This window comes from Varanus komodoensis, unplaced genomic scaffold (assembly GCF_004798865.1).
Source record: "Varanus komodoensis strain SLA01 unplaced genomic scaffold, ASM479886v1 scaffold4, whole genome shotgun sequence".
In the NCBI taxonomy this organism is placed as follows: Eukaryota; Metazoa; Chordata; class Lepidosauria; order Squamata; family Varanidae; genus Varanus; species Varanus komodoensis.
Genome location: NW_025335941.1, coordinates 32,816,768 through 32,839,760, shown reverse-complemented (window position 1 = coordinate 32,839,760; position 22,993 = coordinate 32,816,768). Strand labels below are relative to the sequence as shown.

General features: G+C 41.1%; 1 protein-coding gene across 1 annotated transcript in view; it reads right to left on the bottom strand.

The window, feature by feature from the left end:
* MYH15 (myosin heavy chain 15) overlaps positions 1 to 22,993 on the bottom strand; it is a 92,760-nt gene that overhangs the window by 45,201 nt on the left and 24,566 nt on the right. Inside the window, exons 12-22 of the mRNA XM_044441486.1 lie at positions 21,183 to 21,286; positions 20,053 to 20,191; positions 18,272 to 18,390; positions 17,137 to 17,286; positions 15,511 to 15,681; positions 14,251 to 14,430; positions 13,149 to 13,281; positions 5,177 to 5,244; positions 4,140 to 4,227; positions 3,866 to 3,983; positions 1,887 to 2,010 (exon numbers count right to left, since the gene is read on the bottom strand). Coding sequence (XP_044297421.1) covers positions 1,887 to 2,010; positions 3,866 to 3,983; positions 4,140 to 4,227; positions 5,177 to 5,244; positions 13,149 to 13,281; positions 14,251 to 14,430; positions 15,511 to 15,681; positions 17,137 to 17,286; positions 18,272 to 18,390; positions 20,053 to 20,191; positions 21,183 to 21,286 — 1,394 coding nt within the window. The remainder of the gene's footprint in view (positions 1 to 1,886; positions 2,011 to 3,865; positions 3,984 to 4,139; positions 4,228 to 5,176; positions 5,245 to 13,148; positions 13,282 to 14,250; positions 14,431 to 15,510; positions 15,682 to 17,136; positions 17,287 to 18,271; positions 18,391 to 20,052; positions 20,192 to 21,182; positions 21,287 to 22,993) is intronic.

The window sequence follows — 22,993 nt, the reverse complement described above, 5'->3', positions numbered from 1 at the left end:
CATACTTGTCATCTGCAATGTGTATAAATATTCAAGCACTTGCCCTATTTTAAGTAGGAGCATTGGATAAAGATAGGGAATTACAAGCAAGTATACTGTGACTATTGACAAGCGACAAGGGTGTGTAGTGAGATGGAGGAAATTAAATTAGACTTTTCTGCAGATATGGCCGATAAATTCCTACTGCTCTGCAACCACAGGACACAACAGAGGTATTTGGGCACATATTACACGAACAATAGTTGATCTGTGACCCAGGCAAATTACAGTCGTTGCATTTCTGAGTGAGTGTGGTCTGCTGAATGCAGAACTAGCCCAGATACTTTGCTGCCTGAGGCAGAGCAGCAGATCATGTGCCCATCTCTCAGTTCAAAATATAGGGTACCCAAGGCCAGACAGGATATTTGGTCACCAAAGGAAGCAAATCCCACCTCCCCCTGTCAGTCCTAGTCCAAATGCTGTGCGCCCAGAACCTGATCCATGATTTAGAACCCAGCCCAGTTGTAGGAAGGATGAAGCCTGGGGATGTAGCTCTGGGCAGCTTCCCTCTGATTGCAGGCCACAGGAGGAGGAGTCAGCCACAGCTGCAATGCAGCCTTGGGTGAGGCCCCTGGTTTGCAGCCCAGGATTGTGGCAACCGAGCAGGAGAAATTTCTGCAGGGGGTTCAGCTGGAGGGAAGTGCCATCCAGACGAAGCTTTCAACTAAACAGAGCAGAAGAGAGATGTTCTCTCAGGCATAGTGCTTGCTGATGAGCTGGATTCCCTTGTTGGGACAGACCATCAGAAGGGGAGCTATAGCAGTGCCTACCTGGTATTTAACCCAGAGCAGGCACTGAAAAGGCTTTGCTAGAAATGGCCTCTTATAATTGCTCAGAACACTTCCTTTCCTGGACCTTTTATGAATCCTGTATCTGGTGTGTCTTGAATCCCAAACGCTTGACATCCCAACTTGAAATCAAATGTTTGACTTGGACTCTGAATGTCACCCAAAGCATCAAGGCAATAGACTCTTTCTAAGCCATTTAGTTTAGTGGGGTCTGTAAATGTTGCTGTGAGCTCTGGAAAGCTGCACTGGGTAACCTGACCTGATGCAATAAAGGATTTGTTGTTTTGTGTTCTGTGTGCAGTTGCCAAAATGTGTCAGAAAGCTGGGCCTGGCACTTCCTCTCCATGGTGGTAAAAATACAAGTAACTAATAATATGCTGCCCTCACTCACAATCGGCTCCCTGAGGCAAGCATCTCACTCTGCCTAATGGTGAGGCTGGCCTTGGCTGAGCTACTTGCATAACCAAGGCAGTAACCTTGTCTTTGATGCCAGGATGGCCGAGGACTCACAGGAAGGCTACCGCACCAGCAGTAAGGGAGGTCTGCCCCTCTGTTCCAATGGGGTTAGGGTCAGTGGCAAACCAGGTACATGTTACAGGTGGATGCTACTCCAGAAGATCCTAAGCCACCTTGTTCTTCTGACATGCCCACAATGCTGGGAATGATGTATTCATTTCCTTCTCACTGGAACACTTTTGCATTGTAAGTGTGCAATGCTAGAGCTTTACTAGGAAGTAAGTCTTACTGAGGAGAAACCTAAACATGGGTAGGATAGTCAACCCAACTCAGCTGATTTATCAATGAACAGTGCAATTCTCTACATGTCTAGTGAGAAGGCAGCTCCCTTGATTGTAATGTTGCTGGCTCTCAGGTAAATAAATGTAGCACTGCCTCCGATTACTTCTTTAATCTCTCCCCACTGTCAATATAGCACAAATGGAGGTTCTAGCAACTTAGTATTTAATACACTGATCAGGCTATAAGTTTAACCACTGCTACAGCATTAAATGCTCCTGACAATATATTGAACACAAGGAAAGATTGAAGGGAAGGCTTTACCTTTGTGTGTCCAAACTTGTACTGGCTGTGGTCAATATCTAAAGAACCAAGTAATTTTTCAGCAGCTTTCCTGCTGTCCACAAACTTGTCCTCTGGAATTGCAGAAGGGTTCAGAATGCGGTATCTAATTAAAGCAGATAATGTATAAATGAATTAAACTTTGGATCAGATTGTAATGACCCTCATTCTACTGGAATATTGGATGTCGGCCTTATACCAGACTATTTGTTCATTTAACCAAGTTCCTACACTGATGGAAGCAGCTCTCCAGGGTGTTAGGCAAAAACCTTTGCTATCAGCTGTTACATGATCTTTTTAACTGGACTGAAAGTCTGCACACAATGCAAATGCTCCATCACTGAACTAGGATCTTCTGCAATTACTTTAGTGTAAACAGAAATCAAAGCTGTCATTTGCTTTCTTCTCATTCAAAACCAAGCAGAAGTGAATCATCAGGGGTAGTTCTCATTATTAGCACAATTTTAAACCTTCAATTATTCAGAATTTATCACTACGTTGGCACTGCTGAGATTTTAAAAAATACAATGGAGAGGCATGGATAACATGACACAATTCTGCCTGGAAGCTCTACTCTCACCCCGCCCCCCGCCCCCGGGTGCCTAGTAACTGAATGCAATGGGGAAATGCACTGTGCACATGTTCAGGGGTATTTTAAGCCTTTCACGCTGCACAAGCTAAAGGGTCAAGGCAGGCATGCTAACTGAGTCTGGGGCTGGGCCCTGGCCCAACTAAAGTTGTAGATGGGCAGCATCACTTCCATGACATACAGCAGAGAGGTTTAGGCTACCAGGCATGAACCATCTATGAGAACACTGCCTTGTGTGATTGCTGTTGAGCTGCCTCCTCTTTTTGTTACATACCTTTCACTACCCATTGTGACACATATTAATAATATAATGTTGCATTCTTTATGCATTTTGGAGGAAAACATAAGCTAGATCTAAACCACCCTGGGGAAGAAATTCACGAAAATGTAACCTCTTCAGATGTTTGTATATACATTCCAAGTCATATTTTTAACATGCCAAATGTGGATCTAAAAATAACCTCTAAAGAGTTCAAAACCCGAAGATTAGATTTGACGTTTGATTTCAAGTTCTGAGTAAAATGCTAAGCAGTTAGGACAGATTTTTGTTTTTGATGATCCTAGGGGAAGCACACATCTCTCTTGTTGTGAAGTCTTATGCATGTGCACGCCAAAGTCAGTGTCACTGGTTCAAGGGGGCTTGTTTCTGAGCATGCATAAGACATGGGTTTGATTACAGACTTGCAAACCTAGGTGGGGATGCTGAGAATGAAGGAACAGAGCAGGATTTCAGAGCCCTGTGAGTTTGCACAGGCTGGGCCAGGTGATGGGGCTGCCTCCAGTAGTATTTATATGCACGCATGCAGAATGTCTTTTCCACTGGAAAAATGTCTACCCCAAGGCCTGCTTGTAGAAGGTGTGGGGTCTGACTCTGGCCTGCCACTGAGATGTCTTGCTGTGGCCACTGGAACACTGGCGGATGTAAATTTACATCTGTAGCTTTTTCCATACTATCTCTAGGGGAAAGAATGCTTAATTTCTTTTAAAACAGAAATACTCCTAATCTTTACAACCAAATATTTCCCCAGAAGTGAGCCTGCATAGTACATATATTGTTTGGAGTCACAGATCCTGCTTTGAGGGAAAGAAGTACTATTGATAATGTAATTTATAAGTACAATTCCTTTAACTAAGCTATTAGTTTATAAATTACAATTTGGAATTCTGTCCAAAATCTCCATATTTCCTGCATTTTGAAAATTTGCAAAATTTTGCTTTAGTACTACAGATAGGAGAACAAATCCTTTGTGACATGGGATTTTTATCAAATGTGATTTGAATTGAGTAAATTTTAAAAATTATTTACTGGGTTGGAATAGGTAAAAGTTCTAAATAAGTAACAACTTGGCTGAGCCATTGATCTTTGTATTACCTTTGTTTAAAGTCAGCATAGATAACTCTGTTTGGAAATCCCTTACGGCAAATACGAATTCCTTCCAACACACCATTACAGCGAAGCTGATGAAGGACAAGAAAAGGGTCCATTGCACCTGCAGAAAGAGCAAGATCAGTTCCAACAGGATTGTTGGAACCAGAGAGCACCTTTAAGGAACTTATTTCAGGATGATTTAATTATATTCCACCAGAAGGCTAATAAAATACGGAACCTAAGGAAGGAGAATAGTCAAAAGTAAGACTTTTTTTACCTGGAGTTTTTGTTTCATTGGGAATAATACAGCGCACAAAATGGGGAGCTGTAGATCTTAGATTAGTCATCAGTTTGTTTAAATTTTCCTATAAAGAGGAAAGGAAAGATAAGCAAACTAAATCATGGAAGTGGCGTGTATGCCAAACCAGACCAATTCATGTTACAAAACACTAAGTTTCTGATCAATACAGAAGATCCATCTCCTTGGCATGAGATGGTTCTTCAGTCCGACTGGGGTGGGCAACTCCAGATGCTTTAGCTTAGAGGGCTCACTCTCCCTTGCCTTAGGCTATACTGGCTAGAACTGATCAAAGCTGGAGGCCAAAACAGCTGGATGACCAAAGTTGCCCACTCCTTAGACACCCACTCAAGACTACGATGGTCTACTACTTCCTAAGGTTCAGTTACATTTAGGTTTAGTGCTCTTGCTGTGCAGTTGCTGGCCTAGTGTGGATGAACTGCTAAACCATAGCTGTGTGAGTGAGCTTGATTGAGCCATGGGCTTGCGCATGAGAAGGAAGCTCTCATCTGCTTCCTTCTTTAAACTAACCATACGTATATATGAACTGGTTCAAACTGAAGTTAGTTTAAACTATAATTGATTTAAATAAGTCATTAGGAAATTACAGTTTCTCATCTTGGCCTGTTTAAATAAAACATGACTGAAACTTTAAACTGACCTCCAGCTCCTGAAAACTTAAACTATGATAAATGTGGTAGTCTTTAAGGGAACACATGACTTTGCAATGTTTTGGGATCTTGGTTGAGATAGTTGCAGCTGCTTTGTAGCTCCATCCCTGCTGAACCACAGCAACTGGGTATTGTTTACTTGTCTCATCTCAACTACTGAACCAGAGAAACAAACATTAATAAATACAGGTAGAAAAAGGATTGATTCGGAAACCTGAAAATATTAGACTTTTAAGGAGATAAAGTTCTAACCTTGTAGTAACATTCTTTTGAATATACCATCTCCATGATGGGGAAGAGAAAAAGATAAATTATTTATAATTGGAAAGGGAAACTGAAAATTACTTTATGCATTGATGACACCGTTTGGAAGGAAGCACCTTTCTTGCGTTTCTTCTCCCCACTGTGATCAGCTTGTAGTCAAAACAAAACAAAACAAAACAAAACAAAAAGAGAAACCAGGTTAAAAACAGCTTTCAGCACTGACACAAATAAATAAATAAACCTTATTTCATGATTTGGACACAAATATTCTAACAAGTCTGAGCATCCTCCAGCCAGAAAGCCTGCGGGATTTTTTTCTTTGTAAATATGCTTACGATTGCACCATTAAAAGTTCACGAGTAGAATTCAAGGGAGCTACATTTAATTAATTGGTTAGTGGTTTATGTTTGCGGCTGCCATATTCTGATTTTAATTCCAGATAATTTTAGTATGCCTATTTTTTATCTATATTATGAGCTCATTTTGATATATATCAATCACTTAGTTTTATGCTTCCTCCCAATTTTATTTTAACATGGGTCAATTTTATATTCTATTTATTATGAATTGTTTTAATTATTGTGAAAATGCTGTTTATTATGTTGTGAGCCTATGGCTAATAGGGTGGCATGCAAGCGGAAAAATGAATAAATAAAACATTTAAGAATCTGTCAGTCTAGCAATATTTTTAATTGCTTCCACTGTAGTTTCTTGTGGCTTCATATCCTCCCTACCCCATTCCACCCCTGCTAACACCAAGCCATGGACAAAGCACAACTTTAGCTGAGAAACAACTTTCATGATAAAGGAACCGTCATGAAGTTGCTAAATTTGTATCATCATGAAAGCCCTGCTTGCTGGATGGTGTTCTGTTTCAAGTGATTAATGCCATGGCTGTAAATTTTAAAGAGCAGGCACTCACCTTGACAGTGTCCATAACATTGCAGGCTGGTGGCTCCTATGTCAGGGGAAGAGTGTATTCATTATAGGCTTCACTCTGAACGTTGGGGAGCTGTCCAGGGTACTGAAGTCTATCTGCAGCCTAGGTTCAGTGCTATGATTCAGCACCATGTAGTTCAGACTATAACCCAGACCAGATACACTGCTCCACTGACATCGCAGCCACAAGCCCTACCCTCTAGAAGAGTGTGAAATACAGGTAGCTGTGTTGATTTCTACCTCTCTCATTCTCTCTCTCTCGCGCTCTCTCTCTCTCTCATACACATCATCCTTCCAAAGAGCAGGAAGACATAACATACCCAATTTATTAGTATCAGCTGACAGTCATAGAATAGTGGGATAGCAAAGAGCAGTGTCCTCTTTGTCCTCCAAAAATGAAAGACAACTAGCTTAAGATTGTATTTCTGTTGCCAGCAGCAGGGAGAAACATTTTATTTCATGCTCTTTCTATCAGGTTTTTATCAAGTCTCTACTAGAAGCAATTCTTCTGCAAAACTACTATACCTCACAGCACAATCCTATGCATGTTTAGATGGAAACTCAGGGGGATGCTGGGAGTTGTAGGACATGTACAGGACTGGGATGCACAAGGAATTTGCTTTGGCTGGAAAATCTGCTGGATTCTCCAGTTTTCAGCTTCCTGGACTCTGGGCCATTTTGCAGCAGCCCAGAATTCAAGTTCCTGGTGACTGTATCCAGGGATCACTGGCTACTCACCAGGAATTGAGCCCCACACACAAGCAGCACCATCTTTGGCATCTGGGAATGGTGGCCAGTGCACCTATTTGCTGCACCCTTTGTCCTTGCGTGCTGGTGGCCGTGAGTGAGAAGAGAGGTTGGCCACCTGGAATGGTGGCTGGCATGCCCACTCACTGCACCCTTTTTCCTCATGCACCGATGCCACTGGTGGCAGTATAGAGCAAGGAGGAAGGTTGGCTGCCAGGAATGGCAACTTGGAAAGGCTTCCAGTTGTGTAACTGGGGGTCTGCAAACACACTCAGGCTTCTTCCATACTTGGTTATTTCCTTAGAGAGGGATGAGCTCTAGATGAAGTTTGACAGGCAGGCACAAACCAGATTCTGAGAAGGCTTGGCACATCCCTACTTGGAACTGTGCTCTCAATTACTTATTCAAAACCAAGCTATGTCAAGAGCTTTTCTACATAAGGAGTTTAGCATGTGCTCATCATTTGCTATTCCTGGTTGTTTTGAGGTTCTTTGGATGACAGCATGATCCTCCAGTTCTGTGCCTAATCAACAAGGTGTTTTAGAGCAGGGAAAATGTGGCATTTAATTGTGAAAGTGAAGGAAATTGTGATTTCCTTTTAAATATATGAAGCATTCCATGATGCCACAGTGCCACCTAGAGGTTATGCATCAGAAACACAGGAGAGGAAACCCTAGTGCTTGGGTCTCAATTCTGTGATAAAACTGCAAGTAGATAAGTGGATATAGCAGATTAACTCTGAATTAGCAGTCTGATGTAGAGAAGTTCCAAAGCAGTTTGCAATGCAATGGGGTAACTGAGCTCACAACAATATATTCTAGCTTAGAAAATCAATTTCCTCCTAGTTACCAAGACGACAGAACCTAAGCTCAGAGGGATACAAAAGCCATCTGTTTGCATTAATTTCTTTAGCCACCACCATCCCTACTAATGAAAAAACCCTGGTACCTCAGCCCTGCAAACCTTGGCTCCATTATATTACCAATTCTGATACAACTAATGAAAGCCTGCCTGTTTTACTCACACAGTGACTTTGCTGCCTGTGATGGTTTGCTGGTCCAAAGAACAGAAGTCATTTAAAATTTTAAGAAACATTGGTGTTAAAAATGTAGAACGTACATATAATTTGTCATGTATAATTTGATGATTTCCAGAGTGTATATTAGTGTGAGTATATCCGTCCAGGGAAGTTGCTATTGGCAGCGGCCAATTAGCAAGTATTCACTGCCAAAATCCACTTCTGCAGCCTTCTAGAAGATGCCAAATTCCCAGAGCACCCAGAACTCAATACTACGTAACCTGTCACTGCTGCAACTGCCACTCAGGGATGTCAGAAAAATAAATAATGGATTCATCAGAGTGCAGCTTTCTATGAATCTGACCCATAGGTTGTGCAGTGGTCTAGCTCTTCACATGGATCCTATGGACCTGCAGACCATTGTTTAACTTTTTGTATAACTAAAATGGTTTAAAATTACAGAAATATGAAAAATAAAAAGGCAAAGTACACACATCCTGATTGCCATTGCTTCTCTTTTTCCACCTCATTGCTATAGCTTGTTGACTTGCATCTCACTCAGCAAGTAATGTGATCACATGCTCATTTGCTCTCCTATTTATTGGGGATTGGGCCCACCAATGGCCAAGAAAGCAAATGGCAAGAGCAATGAAGAGCAGCAATGTGGATCTAAACAATGGTGAGCCTTTCCAGAGTGCCAAGGTGTTGGCATCTGCCTGCTGATACCAGTCCCTGATGCCAGTCTGACTCACGTCACAAAAGAAGAACAAACACTCTGTTATTTAAACAGTACATTACTAACATTCTAAATTTCTCTGGATTATAGGTATTTCTTGCAAAATTATATTCATCTGATATGAACCTAGAGTCTCTAGCATCTACAGTCAATTTAGACAGTTTGTGATGGGAAATATCTTTGTTGGAGAACCTGAACCTGGCCTTCATAAAAATACCAAGTTAATGGTGCAATCCTATGTTTAAACAGAACAAAAGTCACATGGCTCCCAGCATTTGGGGACTTTGTGTCCAGACATGCATAATATTGCACTATAATTGGACTGATGCTCTGGACTGAGCCAGCTTTCCATATTCCCATCCTGGCCTTAAACAATGTATATCAGACTATGATTTAGCAATCAGTTTTCTACATTAAACAAGGCAATGTACGGATTTGTTTGCCAAACTGTTACAGTGTTTTTGTTTTTAAGCAACATTTGCTGCATTATAATCCATCAGGGTATGACATTTTATCATGTTTATGGTAATTAAATTTTTAATGTAATAAAACATGTTTATCCCATCTTTTCACTAAACGTCTCAAGACAGCTTACAGAATAAAAAATCCGAACAATGAAAATACAATCCATAATATAATAAATATTAATAGATAAATACAATCATTACTAACAGAATACCATCAAATTAAACCAATAATAAGCAATAGAGAATAAATCACACTCATAAGAAAAATAAATAAATAACAATGGATAAAATAAATACAATAAAATAAAGTTTAAAAATCTAAAAACTCTAATTCTTAAAATGGCATTTAAATAAAAATGTTTTAACCTGGCACCAAAAAGAATATAGGCTTGGCCTCTCTGGGGAGCACATTCCACAGTCTGGGCGCCACCACAGAGAAGGCCCTACTCTGACTAGATACCTTTTTTACCTCCTTCAAGGAGGGTTCCCAGAGCAGGGCCTCTCCTGCAGATCTTAAGGGGCATGAGAGAATATAAGGAAGGAGACGTTCCTTCAGGTATCCCAGTCCCAAGCCATTTAAGGCTTTATAGGTCAAACCCAGCACCCTGAATTGGGCCTGGACTCCAACTGGAAGCCAGTGGAGCTGGTAGAGGACTGGCGTTATGTGAGAGTAATGGCCGGTCCCCATCAACAGCCTGGCAGCTCTATTTTATACCAGATGAAGTATCCAGACCATTTTCAAGGGCAGCCCCACGTAGAGCACATTACAGTAATCCAACCAGGAAGTTACCAGAGCATGACTCACCATTGCCAGGGATTTAAGAACTGTTTAATTGTATCTGCTAATTCTACCTTTGTCAGTTGATTCATTGGATTCAGTTGTGAAACACTTCACAGATAGAAACATAGGAAACTTCTGCTTCTTACTACTACTATTGCTACTACATTTCTATTAGTGCCCACAGCCAACACTCTCTGGGTAGTTCACAACACTAAGTAACCCATCTGGATTTTATCTTATACTGAATCAGACCAATGGTCCGCCTAGCTTGAGATTCTATTCCAGGGGTGAGCAAACATCTGACTTGTTGGGATTGTGTTTTTTGCTTGAACCCCAAAAATTTACCAACAGGGTTAGATGCAAAAGACATGCAGTTATTATTAAAGAAAGCAGTATCTCTTAACACATTTTGACCTATTAGTTTTTCAGTACCAGAACGGAGTTCACTGTACTTTTGCACAAAATCCCGCTCCTGATTACCCAAGCTCTCTTCATTTCTGCAGCCTAATTTGGGTGTAAAGTCATTTTATTGTTACTGTTGTTGAACATACAGGATTCAGAGTGCTTCTCTGCATGAAACTTTTAACCTCCAGTTTACTGAAACTTTTGCTTCTGGATTCTTTGTGGGATTAAGATAAGCTCCTTTACACATGTTCTGTTTTGAGGATTGAGGAGTTCTTTCTCCGCCTTTCTTTATGTCCCATCCATTATACAAGGTGGCACTGAGCTACAGTAGAATTGGGAAAATACAAGCCTCTCATTCTGCTTTACTCTGCTGTTTTCAGATAATGCCAGCCTTTGCTCACTCTGGAAATGCTAAGAAAACACAGAAGAGGCTCTGGAGAATGATGATATAAAGTAAAGCACCTACAAACTACCATGAATGATGAGCCATAAGCATGCAATACATGTCTTACGCAGAGAAACCGAGAAACTCTTGCCAATTTACTACTACTACTAGGAATTTGTATACAGAAGTCTGGAAACTACTGCCAGTCTTTTAGTAGATCCTGATCTACTTGTTGCTCACTTCTGTTTTCTAATGAGCAGTGGTGTCTTTCTAGGGTTTCAGACAAAAGCCTTCCCTGGCTCTACCTGGAGTTGCCAGGGATTGAACCTTGTGCATGCAAAACCAAGCTTTGGCTTCATCAAAGAGTCTGTTTGTCCTGTGACAGTCTATTTGTCTAGATAAAAGAAAAGTGAGCTGTGCTGCATGATTCATGCTGCCCTGATGTGATCCTGCTAAGATAGCTGTGCCCTTTGGTTGAAACAATGGCTGGGTTCACAAGACATGGCAAACACTCTGTTGTTTCCATGGCACATGGATGTTTGCCTGAACCTGCCAGCCAGAAAATCTTGTGGCTACCTGGGCACGGTGGTCTCCCTGCTCCATCCCCCTGGCCTCACCATGCTCCCTGCAGCCCCTGTAAGCAAAATCCCCGTCCTTTCCCTGTTCTTGCCTGGGGACTATAGCAGCTCCTTCCTACTAGGTCTGCTGTGGTACTGAAAAGACTTCCCCCTCCTGATTCCCTGCCATTCTAGCCCCTGCAGACATGTTTAGTAATTCTGCTCTTCTCCCTCTGCATATTTTTGCACTGTCTCCCCATTTCAAAAAGTAAACAAGAAGGCAGGAAAATGAGCAATGATGTGTCTATTGCTAGCAAGCTGACTGTAGAGACTGAAGGCCAGAAGTGGCCACTTCCATGGTTACTCTTGCCAGGATATGATCTGGTGTTTCTCATTCCAGCAGTATAGCCATCCCAGTTCCAGATGACTGGGGAAGCCACATTACAGCATGGAAACCTGAGAGCAGACAGCTGATTCTTCCCATGGTTTCCAGAAATGTGAAGGCCACAGGAAGATTGTTTGGTGGCAGACAAATTCCTGCAGGCAACTGGGCAATTCCTAGCTACCTGCCATGATTGTCAGGGAGCTGATTTGAGCTATCTTAGTTTGCCTTCTTTTCTAATCTATACTGTAGTTAGCCTGCACTTTGGTTGCATCTTCTAGATATCCATTTACGATTCATGACAACTACTTCAAATGAGGTTCTTAATATATATGCTGTAAATGGTTGTGGCTTCAGGATATAACAGCTAAATTTCAATAATGAGTCACAGTCCTACTTATTTAACATTATTTTCTAGGGAAAACCTGCAAATTGCCATGTCCAAAAAGCACAGCCACAAAAAAACATTATTTCTGTTCCTATAGAGATTCCCATGTAAACTTGAGAATCAAGAATTTTGGTCTTAGGAGCTCCTTTACTTATAAAATATTCAATATATGTTAATTAAGGAACTCTGTTTCACTCACTTTTAACTTAAAATTGGATGAGTGGTTCTATTTTTAAGCCAATTCATTCTACCAATTACTTTTACTTTATTTCCCAGTCCATGCAGCTATTTTCCCACGTCAGTCACGCAACTGACCATTTTGAGCACCAACTGCAGGTCCATGTGCAATTAATACATGCTGTTCTTGAGTGCAAGACAGCAGTTTGCTCTTGTGGTGCTCATTTCCACAATCATTCGCTATTTATCCATTCAAGTTCATATGCAAATTGTAAAAGGATCAGCCATAAACAGGATATAAAGCTCCAGTTTATTGAATAATTCATCCAATTTGCCTGCAGTGGTATAAATTTGCACAATCCTGCACTTTCATGATTCAAGCCTCTGACTTCCTATAGTACTATAGGCTGCTCTTTTGAATGGTTAGAGTCACCCATTATTAATATGATGATTACATTGCATTTATATTCCACCTTTTTTGTCCTTGTGAGGAACTGAAGGCTTACATAGCTCCATTTTATGCTCACAACAACCCCGTGAGGTAGGTTAGGTTGGGAGTCTGTGACTGGGCCAAAGTCACTTGGTGAGCTTCATGGGCAAGTAGGGACTAGAACCTGGATTCCTCAGGTACCTAGTTCAATACTCTCACCACTATATCGCACTGGCTCTCTCTGTAACACTATTACACACTGGCATTCCCACCAGCTGTGCAAACATTGGGTAACTATGAGCAATCCTATCTCCCTGGCACATTTACTGCACAATATTTGCAAACATACATCTGTTACATTCATAGATGTACATGCAAAGCATCTCTTGGCTGTACTGTTAAAGCATAATGCCTATGGCTGCGATTGATCTTGGCCTGTTCTGAGCCAGCAAGAAGATTGAGTGAACTGCTGGCTGTTTGAATCAATGCAAATGACAGTCTCTCAGCTTCCCACTGATATGTTGTGAAAAGAGTTACATTTAAGATGAAGAGAATTTCTTATATCCTAAAAGTTTGTGTATTTACTCAAAATCTCTTTATGCTTTGAACAAGGAATTAAACTAACAAAGTATTGCACTTACCACTGTCAGCACTGACATAATTTTCAAACAGGCTTGCCAGAAGTTTGTTGGAAGATTTTTGAAAAATGCCCACCACAGTTTCATTGAGGGGGTCTTTGTTTTTCTCAAGCCAACCAATGATATTATAAGGGACCTAGAGAGGAAAGGGTAGATGTGATGGCAATTAAACTATTAGATCAAATATTTTATTTTTGTCTTGGTTCCATTGTCTGCCCCTAGCTCCTGCCTGCCAACCTAGCATTTGAAAGCATACCATCTGCAAGTAGATAAATAGGGACCACCACTCCTCAATGAGAAACCCGCTGGCTTCATTTGCAATGAAAGCAAGCACCGGTGCCAGATCTGCCTGGACGCACTCGGCAGAGCATCGACCGAGAAAAGCCTCAGATGAACTGACTTCAACAAGAACATTGCTGGCCAACAGGTACTGAGCACTCCCTGCTCCCCCCGCCCCCATGCACTGGTGTAACAGATTAGCAACTGTGTGTAAGATATTTTAGACACCCTGGCAATCTATTGCATACAGTAAATAAAATAAATCACCTGGATATCAGACCTTATCTATCTCCAGCCTCCTAAATAGCCACTACCTTATCCTTCTGTCCATCTTCTGGCCTTTCATTTCCTCCTTTCACTTAGGAACATACTTTAGACTGAGTCGGACAGACCATAGACTGGCACATCTATACAGACTACCAGCTCACCGGGGTTTCAGTCAGGAATCTTCCTCACTCTCTATCCAGACATGTCAAGGACTGAGCATGGAACCTTTTGTTTGCAAAGCATCTGGCTTACCGCTGAGACATGGTCCTTCTCTAAAAGGACCCGTTTCCTGTTTCTAAGCATAGCAGGAACATGTAAATGCAAAGAAGCACATTCTAAGGAATGTTTTGGATACTTATGTGTTGAATTCTTTGACATGTTTCTAATGCACTGAATTGTCCCCAAAGCACTTCCACCATGCTCAGAATCTTCATGTCCAGAAAACGTCTTGTCATGTTTCTTGCTCCAATTTCATTCTGAGAGTATTCCTGTTTACAAGGATAATACCATTGAGGGGAGCTGTCTATCACGTCTGCATCTGGAAATATTCAAAACTTACCACTCCTGCATAATGCAGGAGTTCAAAATGTGCTTCATATTTCCTTTTCTTGTCAGGCCTGGGTTTCTGGAGGTTGGGTGACTTGCCAAGATGGTTGTCATAGAGCTTGGCTTTGAAGGTCATGTCTGTAGCCTTTGGGAACATGCATTCCTCTTCAAGAATTGATAATATGCCCAAGGGCTGTTTATAAAAATAGGAAGATAAATGTTAGGAATGTCTTGCCCAGGAATATAATTTAGGTTAGCATGAATGAATACCGTGGGAGGAGATTTTATTGTATTTTATTTCATTTTTGCCAAAGCTATCAATATATTACTGTTTTAGGCAGCTATCAGACCTGGTGACACAGCAAGAAAATGTTACATTTTGTACTGATTGCTGACATAATACTGGTGCCTTGGATTTCAAAATGCTTCGATGGGTTGACTTATATTTTTCCCAGCAAATCAGTCAGAAACAAACATGATATTTTTCTAGCTCGGGTCTATATAACTCATGACCCAGAAAGCTAAACATCAGCTATTATCATGGCATGACATGTAATTGACATTTTCCTTGTTTTTGCAAGTCCTAAGCAGGCAGGAGAAAAAAAGTAGGGGAAAAACCCTGGAGCAGATTTATGTCAATATGTGCTCTCGGGCTACATCTGGCTTTGGTGGGTCAAAAGCTGTGCAGCCTTCTTATAGCTAATGGGAAAACCTGTCAAGGGGATTGATTTTTGATGGCTACTGGTTTGGGAAAAAGCATTTAACTTGTTTTGAATGTGGCATATTTGTGAGCACAATCAAATAGCATGGGAAAAGGCATAAAATATCTTGAATGGAAACACCCGGAAAAAATACTGCTTGAATAGAGTGCTGCTACTGTGTTGTGTGTGTCTGTGTGATTCCTTCAAAGAGGCACACCTAGTTCTCCTGCCTCATATTATCCTCACAAGAATGCTGCAGGAAAAGGTAAGCTCAAAGATAAGGACTGGCCACAGCTCAAGCAACAAGCGACAGTAGCCTGAATCTCTCGGGGCCTTATCAGACACTGTAACCCAGCAGTCTTGAACCTCATTTAGCCCAATGGTTGAAGAAGCTCTTAGAAACTGTATTTTAGTGGTGGGCAGGATCAGAGGTAAAATAACTGGGACCAAAAGCCAAAAGAACAGAGCCAAAACTTCTCACAATACCAGCCTGTTTTAGCTTAAAATTCTTCCTACCAGAGACTGGCTGGGTTGAGAGAATACAAGCCATGGTGGTTTTAAGAAACTCATACCTTTTCAATGAGATCAATGCAGGCCTGTAAATCCAGTCCAAAGTCAATGAATACCCATTCAATGCCTTCCTTTTTGTACTCTTCTTGCTCCAGGACAAACATGTGATGATTGAAAAATTGTTGCAGCTTTTCATTTGTGAAGTTGATGCAAAGTTGCTCAAAGCTGTTATACTATGGGAGGAAGGAATAAAATTCATTTCGCACAGGGTCAGACAAAAATACTGAGCCAAATATACCCATCATGACTATAAGGCTTGAATTTCTTCTCCTGCATTTGGCTTGTCTAGGAGGAGGGAGGACACTGCGAGCCTAGAGAAGGAAGAGAGGAGAGAGCTGGGATTGCACACTGCTTGCATGGCTGAACGGTAGGACTTATGGGTGATATTATCCTCTAGAACCCAGCGCATGGCCTCTTGGTTATTTTTTTTTTAGCTCCCTACCTCATTTTAATTGGTATAGGCTTTGCTAGTTAGTTTTTGGGGCCAAGTAGGAATGTTGACCTTATGACTCACTGGAAGTGGGCAATGGATCCTCACTAGACTGTAAACAGGGACGGGTTTTTTATTTTCATTGGTTAACCTGATTGGTTTATAGCTAATTTTGTTCATAGTTTAATTTGGTTGCATATTTTGGCAGAGATGGGCAGGTTGTTGGGGCCCTGACGGGCATATTCAGTTGGTGAGCATCTGGAGGTACCTTTCCTGGGACAGACAATGCCCACTCAGTGAAATCAGTGAGTAGAAGCCCAGCTGCCTTTGAGGCTAACTCACTTCCCTTGCTCAAGATTTTGAGGAGGGGGTGAAATGGGCAGTCCTCCCAGCTCATGTAAGGTGTAGACCTGCAGAGTGGCAATTCTGGAGATACTGCTCCGTAGGACTAGGATGCCTCATCCAGTACACAGATAGGTAAGCTGCTGGAACAGATCATGTACCAGCACTGGTTCCACTTTGCAGATGTTCTTAAATAAATGTAGCCCAAGTTTATACCATATATGTTTATATATCTTCTCTTTATCTGCACTCACCCCACTCCCACCCCAGGCACATACATGTCTTTCATTCACTTTAGCTTCTGTTTAAATGCATGGAAAATGACTGCTTAACTTCCAGATTTGGATACAACCAAGGACCACTGAATTAATTATCAAAGTGTGCCAAGAACAATTATTCAAGCATATTTCCCCAAACCCTATTTCACAAAAAGCTAGTCCTGCTTAATTCCCACTGAAGCAAATCTTGGTTAGAGCTTTCAAGAGGACTTAAAGCCAAATAACTTTTCCTAGTTTCAGGCTGGAGCATTTTCATTACACAAGTTTTTGGTTATAAGCACAAGATGTTCAGTTCTACAATGGCTGAGGAGCTGATGCAGAGTTAGGCATACACTGTGCTTTGGATAGCTAAAAGGAAATGAAGGACAAGGTAATAACTTTAGTTATTGTGTCCTGCTTTCTAAGGTATGCATTTTTGTCAATGGTATATATTCTGCAGATTCTACAAAGTTCTTGCCTGATAAATTGGGAAAGCTATAGGACATGTATAAAGTGACTCTTTCAGCACATTAATTGAATTGATTAAAATTAAAACATATGGTTAAAGTATGTGTGTAGGATTGGTATCAGCTACTCACATCAAAGATCTCAAAGCCAGCAATGTCCAACACTCCAATGAAGAATTGTCTTGGTAACTTTGTGTCCAAGGTCTTATTGATGCGGGCAACCAGCCATTTGAACATTCTGTCATACACTGCCTTGGATAAGGCCCCAACTGCATAGGTAACCTACAGCCAAGAAGTGAAAGAATGACCAGATAAATCATCAAGAACTCAACCTCAACATCACAAGATGACCGGCAACAGTCACCTTGGGCATCTCACCTTCCTGTTTAAGCTCCAACAGCTGTCTGGGTTTAGATCTACAATACAATTGTACAGTGCAATAAAACAATAAACAAATGGAGTTGGTCCAAATCAAAATTTTGTTCTTTATCTACCATATAGCTAGAATTATATAGCTAAATTCTATCATATAGCTTTGATAAAATAAATTTCTTCCTCTTTTCTGTTTCCCAACTACAAAATAGGAAATGTGGAAACCTCAGTTTAAAACAAAATGTTTCTTGGTTGAGCTGAAATTTGCCCATTTCCTTAGGTGCTCAAATATTATATTGTTTTCCCGATTCTTCAGTGTAATTGTGGACTTGAGCGCTGTAATACATGCATGAATAATACTTTCATGGAGTGTGCTGTAATGGTTAAGAGTGTAGGTCTGGGGCTGGGGCAATTTTGGATCTTGTCCTCACTCAGCAATGGAACTCAGCAGGTGGCTTTAGGCTAGTCACAGACTCTCAGCCCAACATACCTGACAACTTGTTGCAAGAATTGACATGCTACAATTGCTGCATGGTAATCAAAAGAGAAAGCAACAGATACCAGGCAATAGCTCCTGGCAGACTGATGCTGGGCCATAAGGACAGGGGCATTCTGTACAGGCCACTCTAAATCTCATCTGAAGTGTCTTAAGATCATGCCAAGTCTCAGGAGAATTCAGGTCTTCATAAGGCCTCTCCCCAGCTCATCTGGCTTCAGTCTGTGGGCAGATGTTGCCTGTTGTATGCTCCAGCTGCTGACCTGTCCATTCAGGTGCTGACCATGAAGTACCTGGCCAGGTACTAAGTGATGGCAGAAATGGAGCCCCCAGATAAGTGAAATCAGTGTGCATGCAGTGAGTACTATATTGGACCATGTAGTCTAAATACCTTCTCACCTGTTCCACATTTTGGCCTTTGGTCACATACTCATTTCCAACTTTCACTCTTGGATGCACTAAACCCTTCAGCAAATCAGAGGAGTTAACTCCCATCAGGTAAGCAGCTTTGTCAGCACCTGGTAGAAAGTGACAGCATTTCAAGAGACTGATTGATTTGAGATTGGATATTTTTCAAATGGATAATTAGTTCTAATCTAGGAAAGAGTCTAATATTTAAAACAATAATGCATGAAAATAATTCCAAATATAAAACAAAACATTTAAACATTATATTACTTAAATTGCAATCCTAGCTTGCATTCACAGTGCACTGCAATTATATTTTATATAACATTTCATTTACGAAAAACACCTTAGACTTATAGATTATGGATCCTTCCTAAAATCACTTTATCTCATCTCCAGCATCTGTACTGGAACTGCTACTGCTGTGCTTGACAAGAGAGTATTCTTGTCTTTGTGTGGAATACAGATCCCAGTCATATAGAAATAATGAGGGTGAGAACGAGAGGACAAGATTGGATCATAGAAAAGGGCACTATTACTCTTAAAATAATCATTACTGCAATTGTGTTGTATTGTACTGATGTAAAATTGCATTTTAAATGTGATTTTAATTATGGTTTTTAATATTTATATGGAAACCACTTGGGGAATTTTAAATATTTAGTGGTATATAAATGGTGCAAATAAATAAAGAAAAAAACAAAAAATGATCAAAGGCCTGGTGCAAGCCCCATATAAGGTATGGTTATGCCTGGTACTGTTTAACTCAGAAAAAGGTGAGAATGGTGTTGCATGACAGTGAGCATGATGGGGAGAAAGTGGACAGGGGATGTTTTTCTTTCTCTCATCATACCAGGACCTCTGGTTATCCCATGAAGCTGAAGAGCGGCAGGCTGAAGAGAGATAAGAAGAAATACTTTGCAAAGCACAGAGCACTCACGTTCTGCTTGTGGCTTTCCTGTGGGGCAGCTGTTTGGCCAGGGTATAAACAGGAAGCTGGAATAGATGGATCTTTGGCCTGATCCAGCATGGATCTTCTTTATTTGACTGACTGACTGACTGACTGACTGACTGACTGATTTCCTGATAAACACCCTGTGGGCCCTCTAAGCGGATCACATTTAATGTTATATATTAAAACATATGATAACAATAAAAGCAACAATTAAGACCATGAGTGGAAGACAATAAAACAAGACAGTACACAGCTGTTCTTATGTTTCTATATGAACTGAATGTAGAATATATAAAGTGACAACCAGGAATGGGTTTATCTTTCCCCAGCCTCTCGCCACTTTGCTTCATGGGATGATACTCTGTCCTAGAATTCTGCTAAAGGAAGAGCACATCTCCTCCCCACTTCCCTCCGGATCTCTTTCTCTTCCTATTTGCTGCTGCATTTCCTACTTTTTGGTGCTTCGTAAGTCTGCAGGGGTCCCCATGTGTACAGCTGTGTGCATGGACAGTTCTCCCCATGGGAATGGGAAGAGATGCTATTGAGAGCGTTTGTGCATCAGGGGACTCTTCCGGGCACTACGTTGAATGCATGGAGGCCAGCCATGGAAGCACCCACCCTCTGCTGCACCATGCATTCAAGTGCAAGCAGGACGTGGTGAGGGATCTTAGAATGTGATTCTTTCTATGCGGCATCCACACAAATGGGTTCCATCTGCAAGGCTTTCAGTGTGTGAGCAATGACCCAAGAGCATAGATCAGAAATGAAGTAGGCTTGCAGCCTAACATGGTGAGTGAGCAGACAAGGAGGCACTTACTTTCAGTGCCATCAGCCTCGGCCTGCTCCTCCCTGGGTCTCTGTTTAAATTTCATATTTCCAAAGTGCATAATGGCACCTGTGAGCTTGTAGGCACCGTATTTTTCTTCTGCAACAAAACCCAAAATATCCATGGCTTGCTGTGGAAAGTAAAAAAGAACAAGACATTTTGTCACTTGCCTCTGAAACAATATGTGACTTTATTTTCTAGAGCTCTCTTGCTACACGGCTAGTGTTTGTGCTTGTACATTGGTATTGATCTTTCAAAACAGGAACTAGTGGTACAAGAGGTGTCTATTTATTTTCAACCTGTTCTATTTCCCAAATGTACAGAACAAGGTTAAAAGCATGAAAAAACCATTATGAAAAATATAAAACTCCCATAGTTTTAAAATAAGTATAAAATTAATTAAACTTCCATCCACAACACCACCCTGGGATTCTCTGGTAGTTCTTAGGAAAAATTAAATGCTGGGGAACAGTAGGCCAAAATACCTTTGCTTGCCTCTGCAGCAATCATATTTGCTATATGCAGGGAACTAGAAGGGGTTACTTAATAGAGATTGCAGTGATGCACGGTTGATCTTTATATAGATCTTACTTAAAGCAAAGTGGACTGTTTATACCAGATGTCTTTGTCTTGGTATTGCTGGCACTCACTTATTTTTCATGAAAAAGAAACTGACCACAGGCACTTTTCCAGACATGGATGATTAAGATCTAAGAATTATTAAAGCTGGTATATCATTACATAAATTTACTGTTGACTTTTCACAATATCTGGACACAGGTATAGGTTTGGGAAGGTTTTTCCCCTCTGCATCCAAAAGATAATGAAACTCTAAAGCTGTGACAGCATGTCTGTACTGACATTATAAAAATAATTAGGCTAAGAATGTCCCATGTTAAATCCAGTCAGAATATTGGCGATAACACCTGCACACCCTGGCTTAGCTGCAGACTGATGATCAGCTTCCCTCTACTATGGTACAATTTCCATGAATTGGGTGTGTATTGGTTCAAATTTACTGCTACAACATCAATGAAAATAAAACCAAAGGCACATGAAAGAAATTTCCATAACAGATTTATGCCTTCTGACAAACAGCAAGTATCTAACAAGTATCTTACATCAGTTGCCATCAGCTCTTCTCCATCATCTAAATTGTCCACAGTAACTACACCTTGTGAGCAGATGTGGTAGTCATAAGGGTTGGTTGACACCAGTAGCATGTCTGCAGATGAACAAAAGTTAAAACAGCATCTCTTCTTGAGATCTGGTCTATTGAGAAGTATATCTCCTGACTCCTCTATGTGACTTTCAGCATCAGCTCTTGCTTTCCCAGAACTAATACAGATGATGGCACAAGGATGAGAAATATATAGCTCCCCAGATGTTGTTGGAGTACAGTTCCCATCACCGCTTCTTATGCTGATGGGAGTTGCAGGCCAGGAACAGCTGAAGTGCTGCAAATTCTACACATTTGCTGTAGTGCTAACTCACTTCTGATCCCATATGGTGTTGTCAGAGAGCCTGGATTCCAAGCTGCATGGAAGCTACAAAATTATGGTATGTGAGTGTTCAGATAATCACAAGTCTCTGCACAGGGCCAGCTAATATCTCATCTGCTTATAATGCTCACTTCACATGGTCAACAGCCTTGTGTGTTGGCACAGCACCAAGGCAGCCCTTCCTCTGCCACATTGATAAAGGATGCTTGTGCAGGCCACCAAAAAGCCTCAGTCCTTCCAGGACTCTTCAGCTGACCCCACAACAAAGAGAAGCAACAACAAACTCAATTAGCTAAAATTCAAGAGAAAAGTGAATTTAGAGTTTTTGTTTAGCCAACAGTATGTGCTCAGAAAAGAGGGACTGCTTTATACAAATTATTTTTGCTGGTAACTTACTCTAACCTGCACTAGGATCACCTGCAAAAACCTGATTGTAACCAACAACATTATCTCCCTAATGCTGTGCAGCTGGTGCCAATGTTTGTCATCTTTTTGGCACTGGGTCTGGATTAACACTCAGCGTTTTTACTGGCATTGTAAAGCCTGACTCACTGGCATGTCATATGGTGCTATTTCTGCCATTATATTCCAGATTTTTGCAGGCCAATTACATCACAACTGTTGTATATGTTGCAGCCTTTTCCTGGTATATACTTCAGTGTGTGCTAAACTTGTGGTAGTGTTCTGAGGCTACAAGGATGGCATTGTGTGGGGGAGAGGATATGACCAGCTGGGACTTTTGCAAAGTAGCAACAACTTGACAGAGATCCTTCATCTGCTTTCCCACCTCCTTCATCACTCCCACAGCTTCTCTCTGTCTGTTTATTCTCCCTCTCCTCCCATCCTTTATACAAATAAAGTTTGCAATGTCTTTTCAAGCCTGAAAATGCATGTGTACTCAGAAAGAAATCACACTATTTTCAAGGGCCTAACTCAGATGTAAACCACACTGATTTAAATTATGCTTACTCTTGAGAAAAATAGCAGAGATTTTGGGAATTACTTTTGCAGGAAGGAGAATGTGCTTACTGATTCCGTTAGCCTTACCCCATGGGTGGTGGGAAAATGGCAGCAGCATTACAATCCCCCCTCCCTCAGATCCTTTCCCATGAATTTTTGTGAGGAGGTAGGAGGAGCTGTTATTTTTCCCCCTTAAAAAAAAAATAAATAAATCCCTACTTATTCACTCCTTTGCATCTCCACAGAGATTTTTTTAAAGTCATTCCTCCTACACATATTTCAAATGCCTCCTACTTTTCCCACAAATCTTTTTGGCGCACAAGATCACATTTGCGGCACAGGACAGAATCCCCGGATTAATGAAAAGGCCTCTTAGGTACAGCCATCCTAAATTAAGTCCTTTCTGTAGGCTCAGGCATTTGATAGCCCATAACAGAATTTTTACTAGGTCTCAGGATGCTAAGTTGATA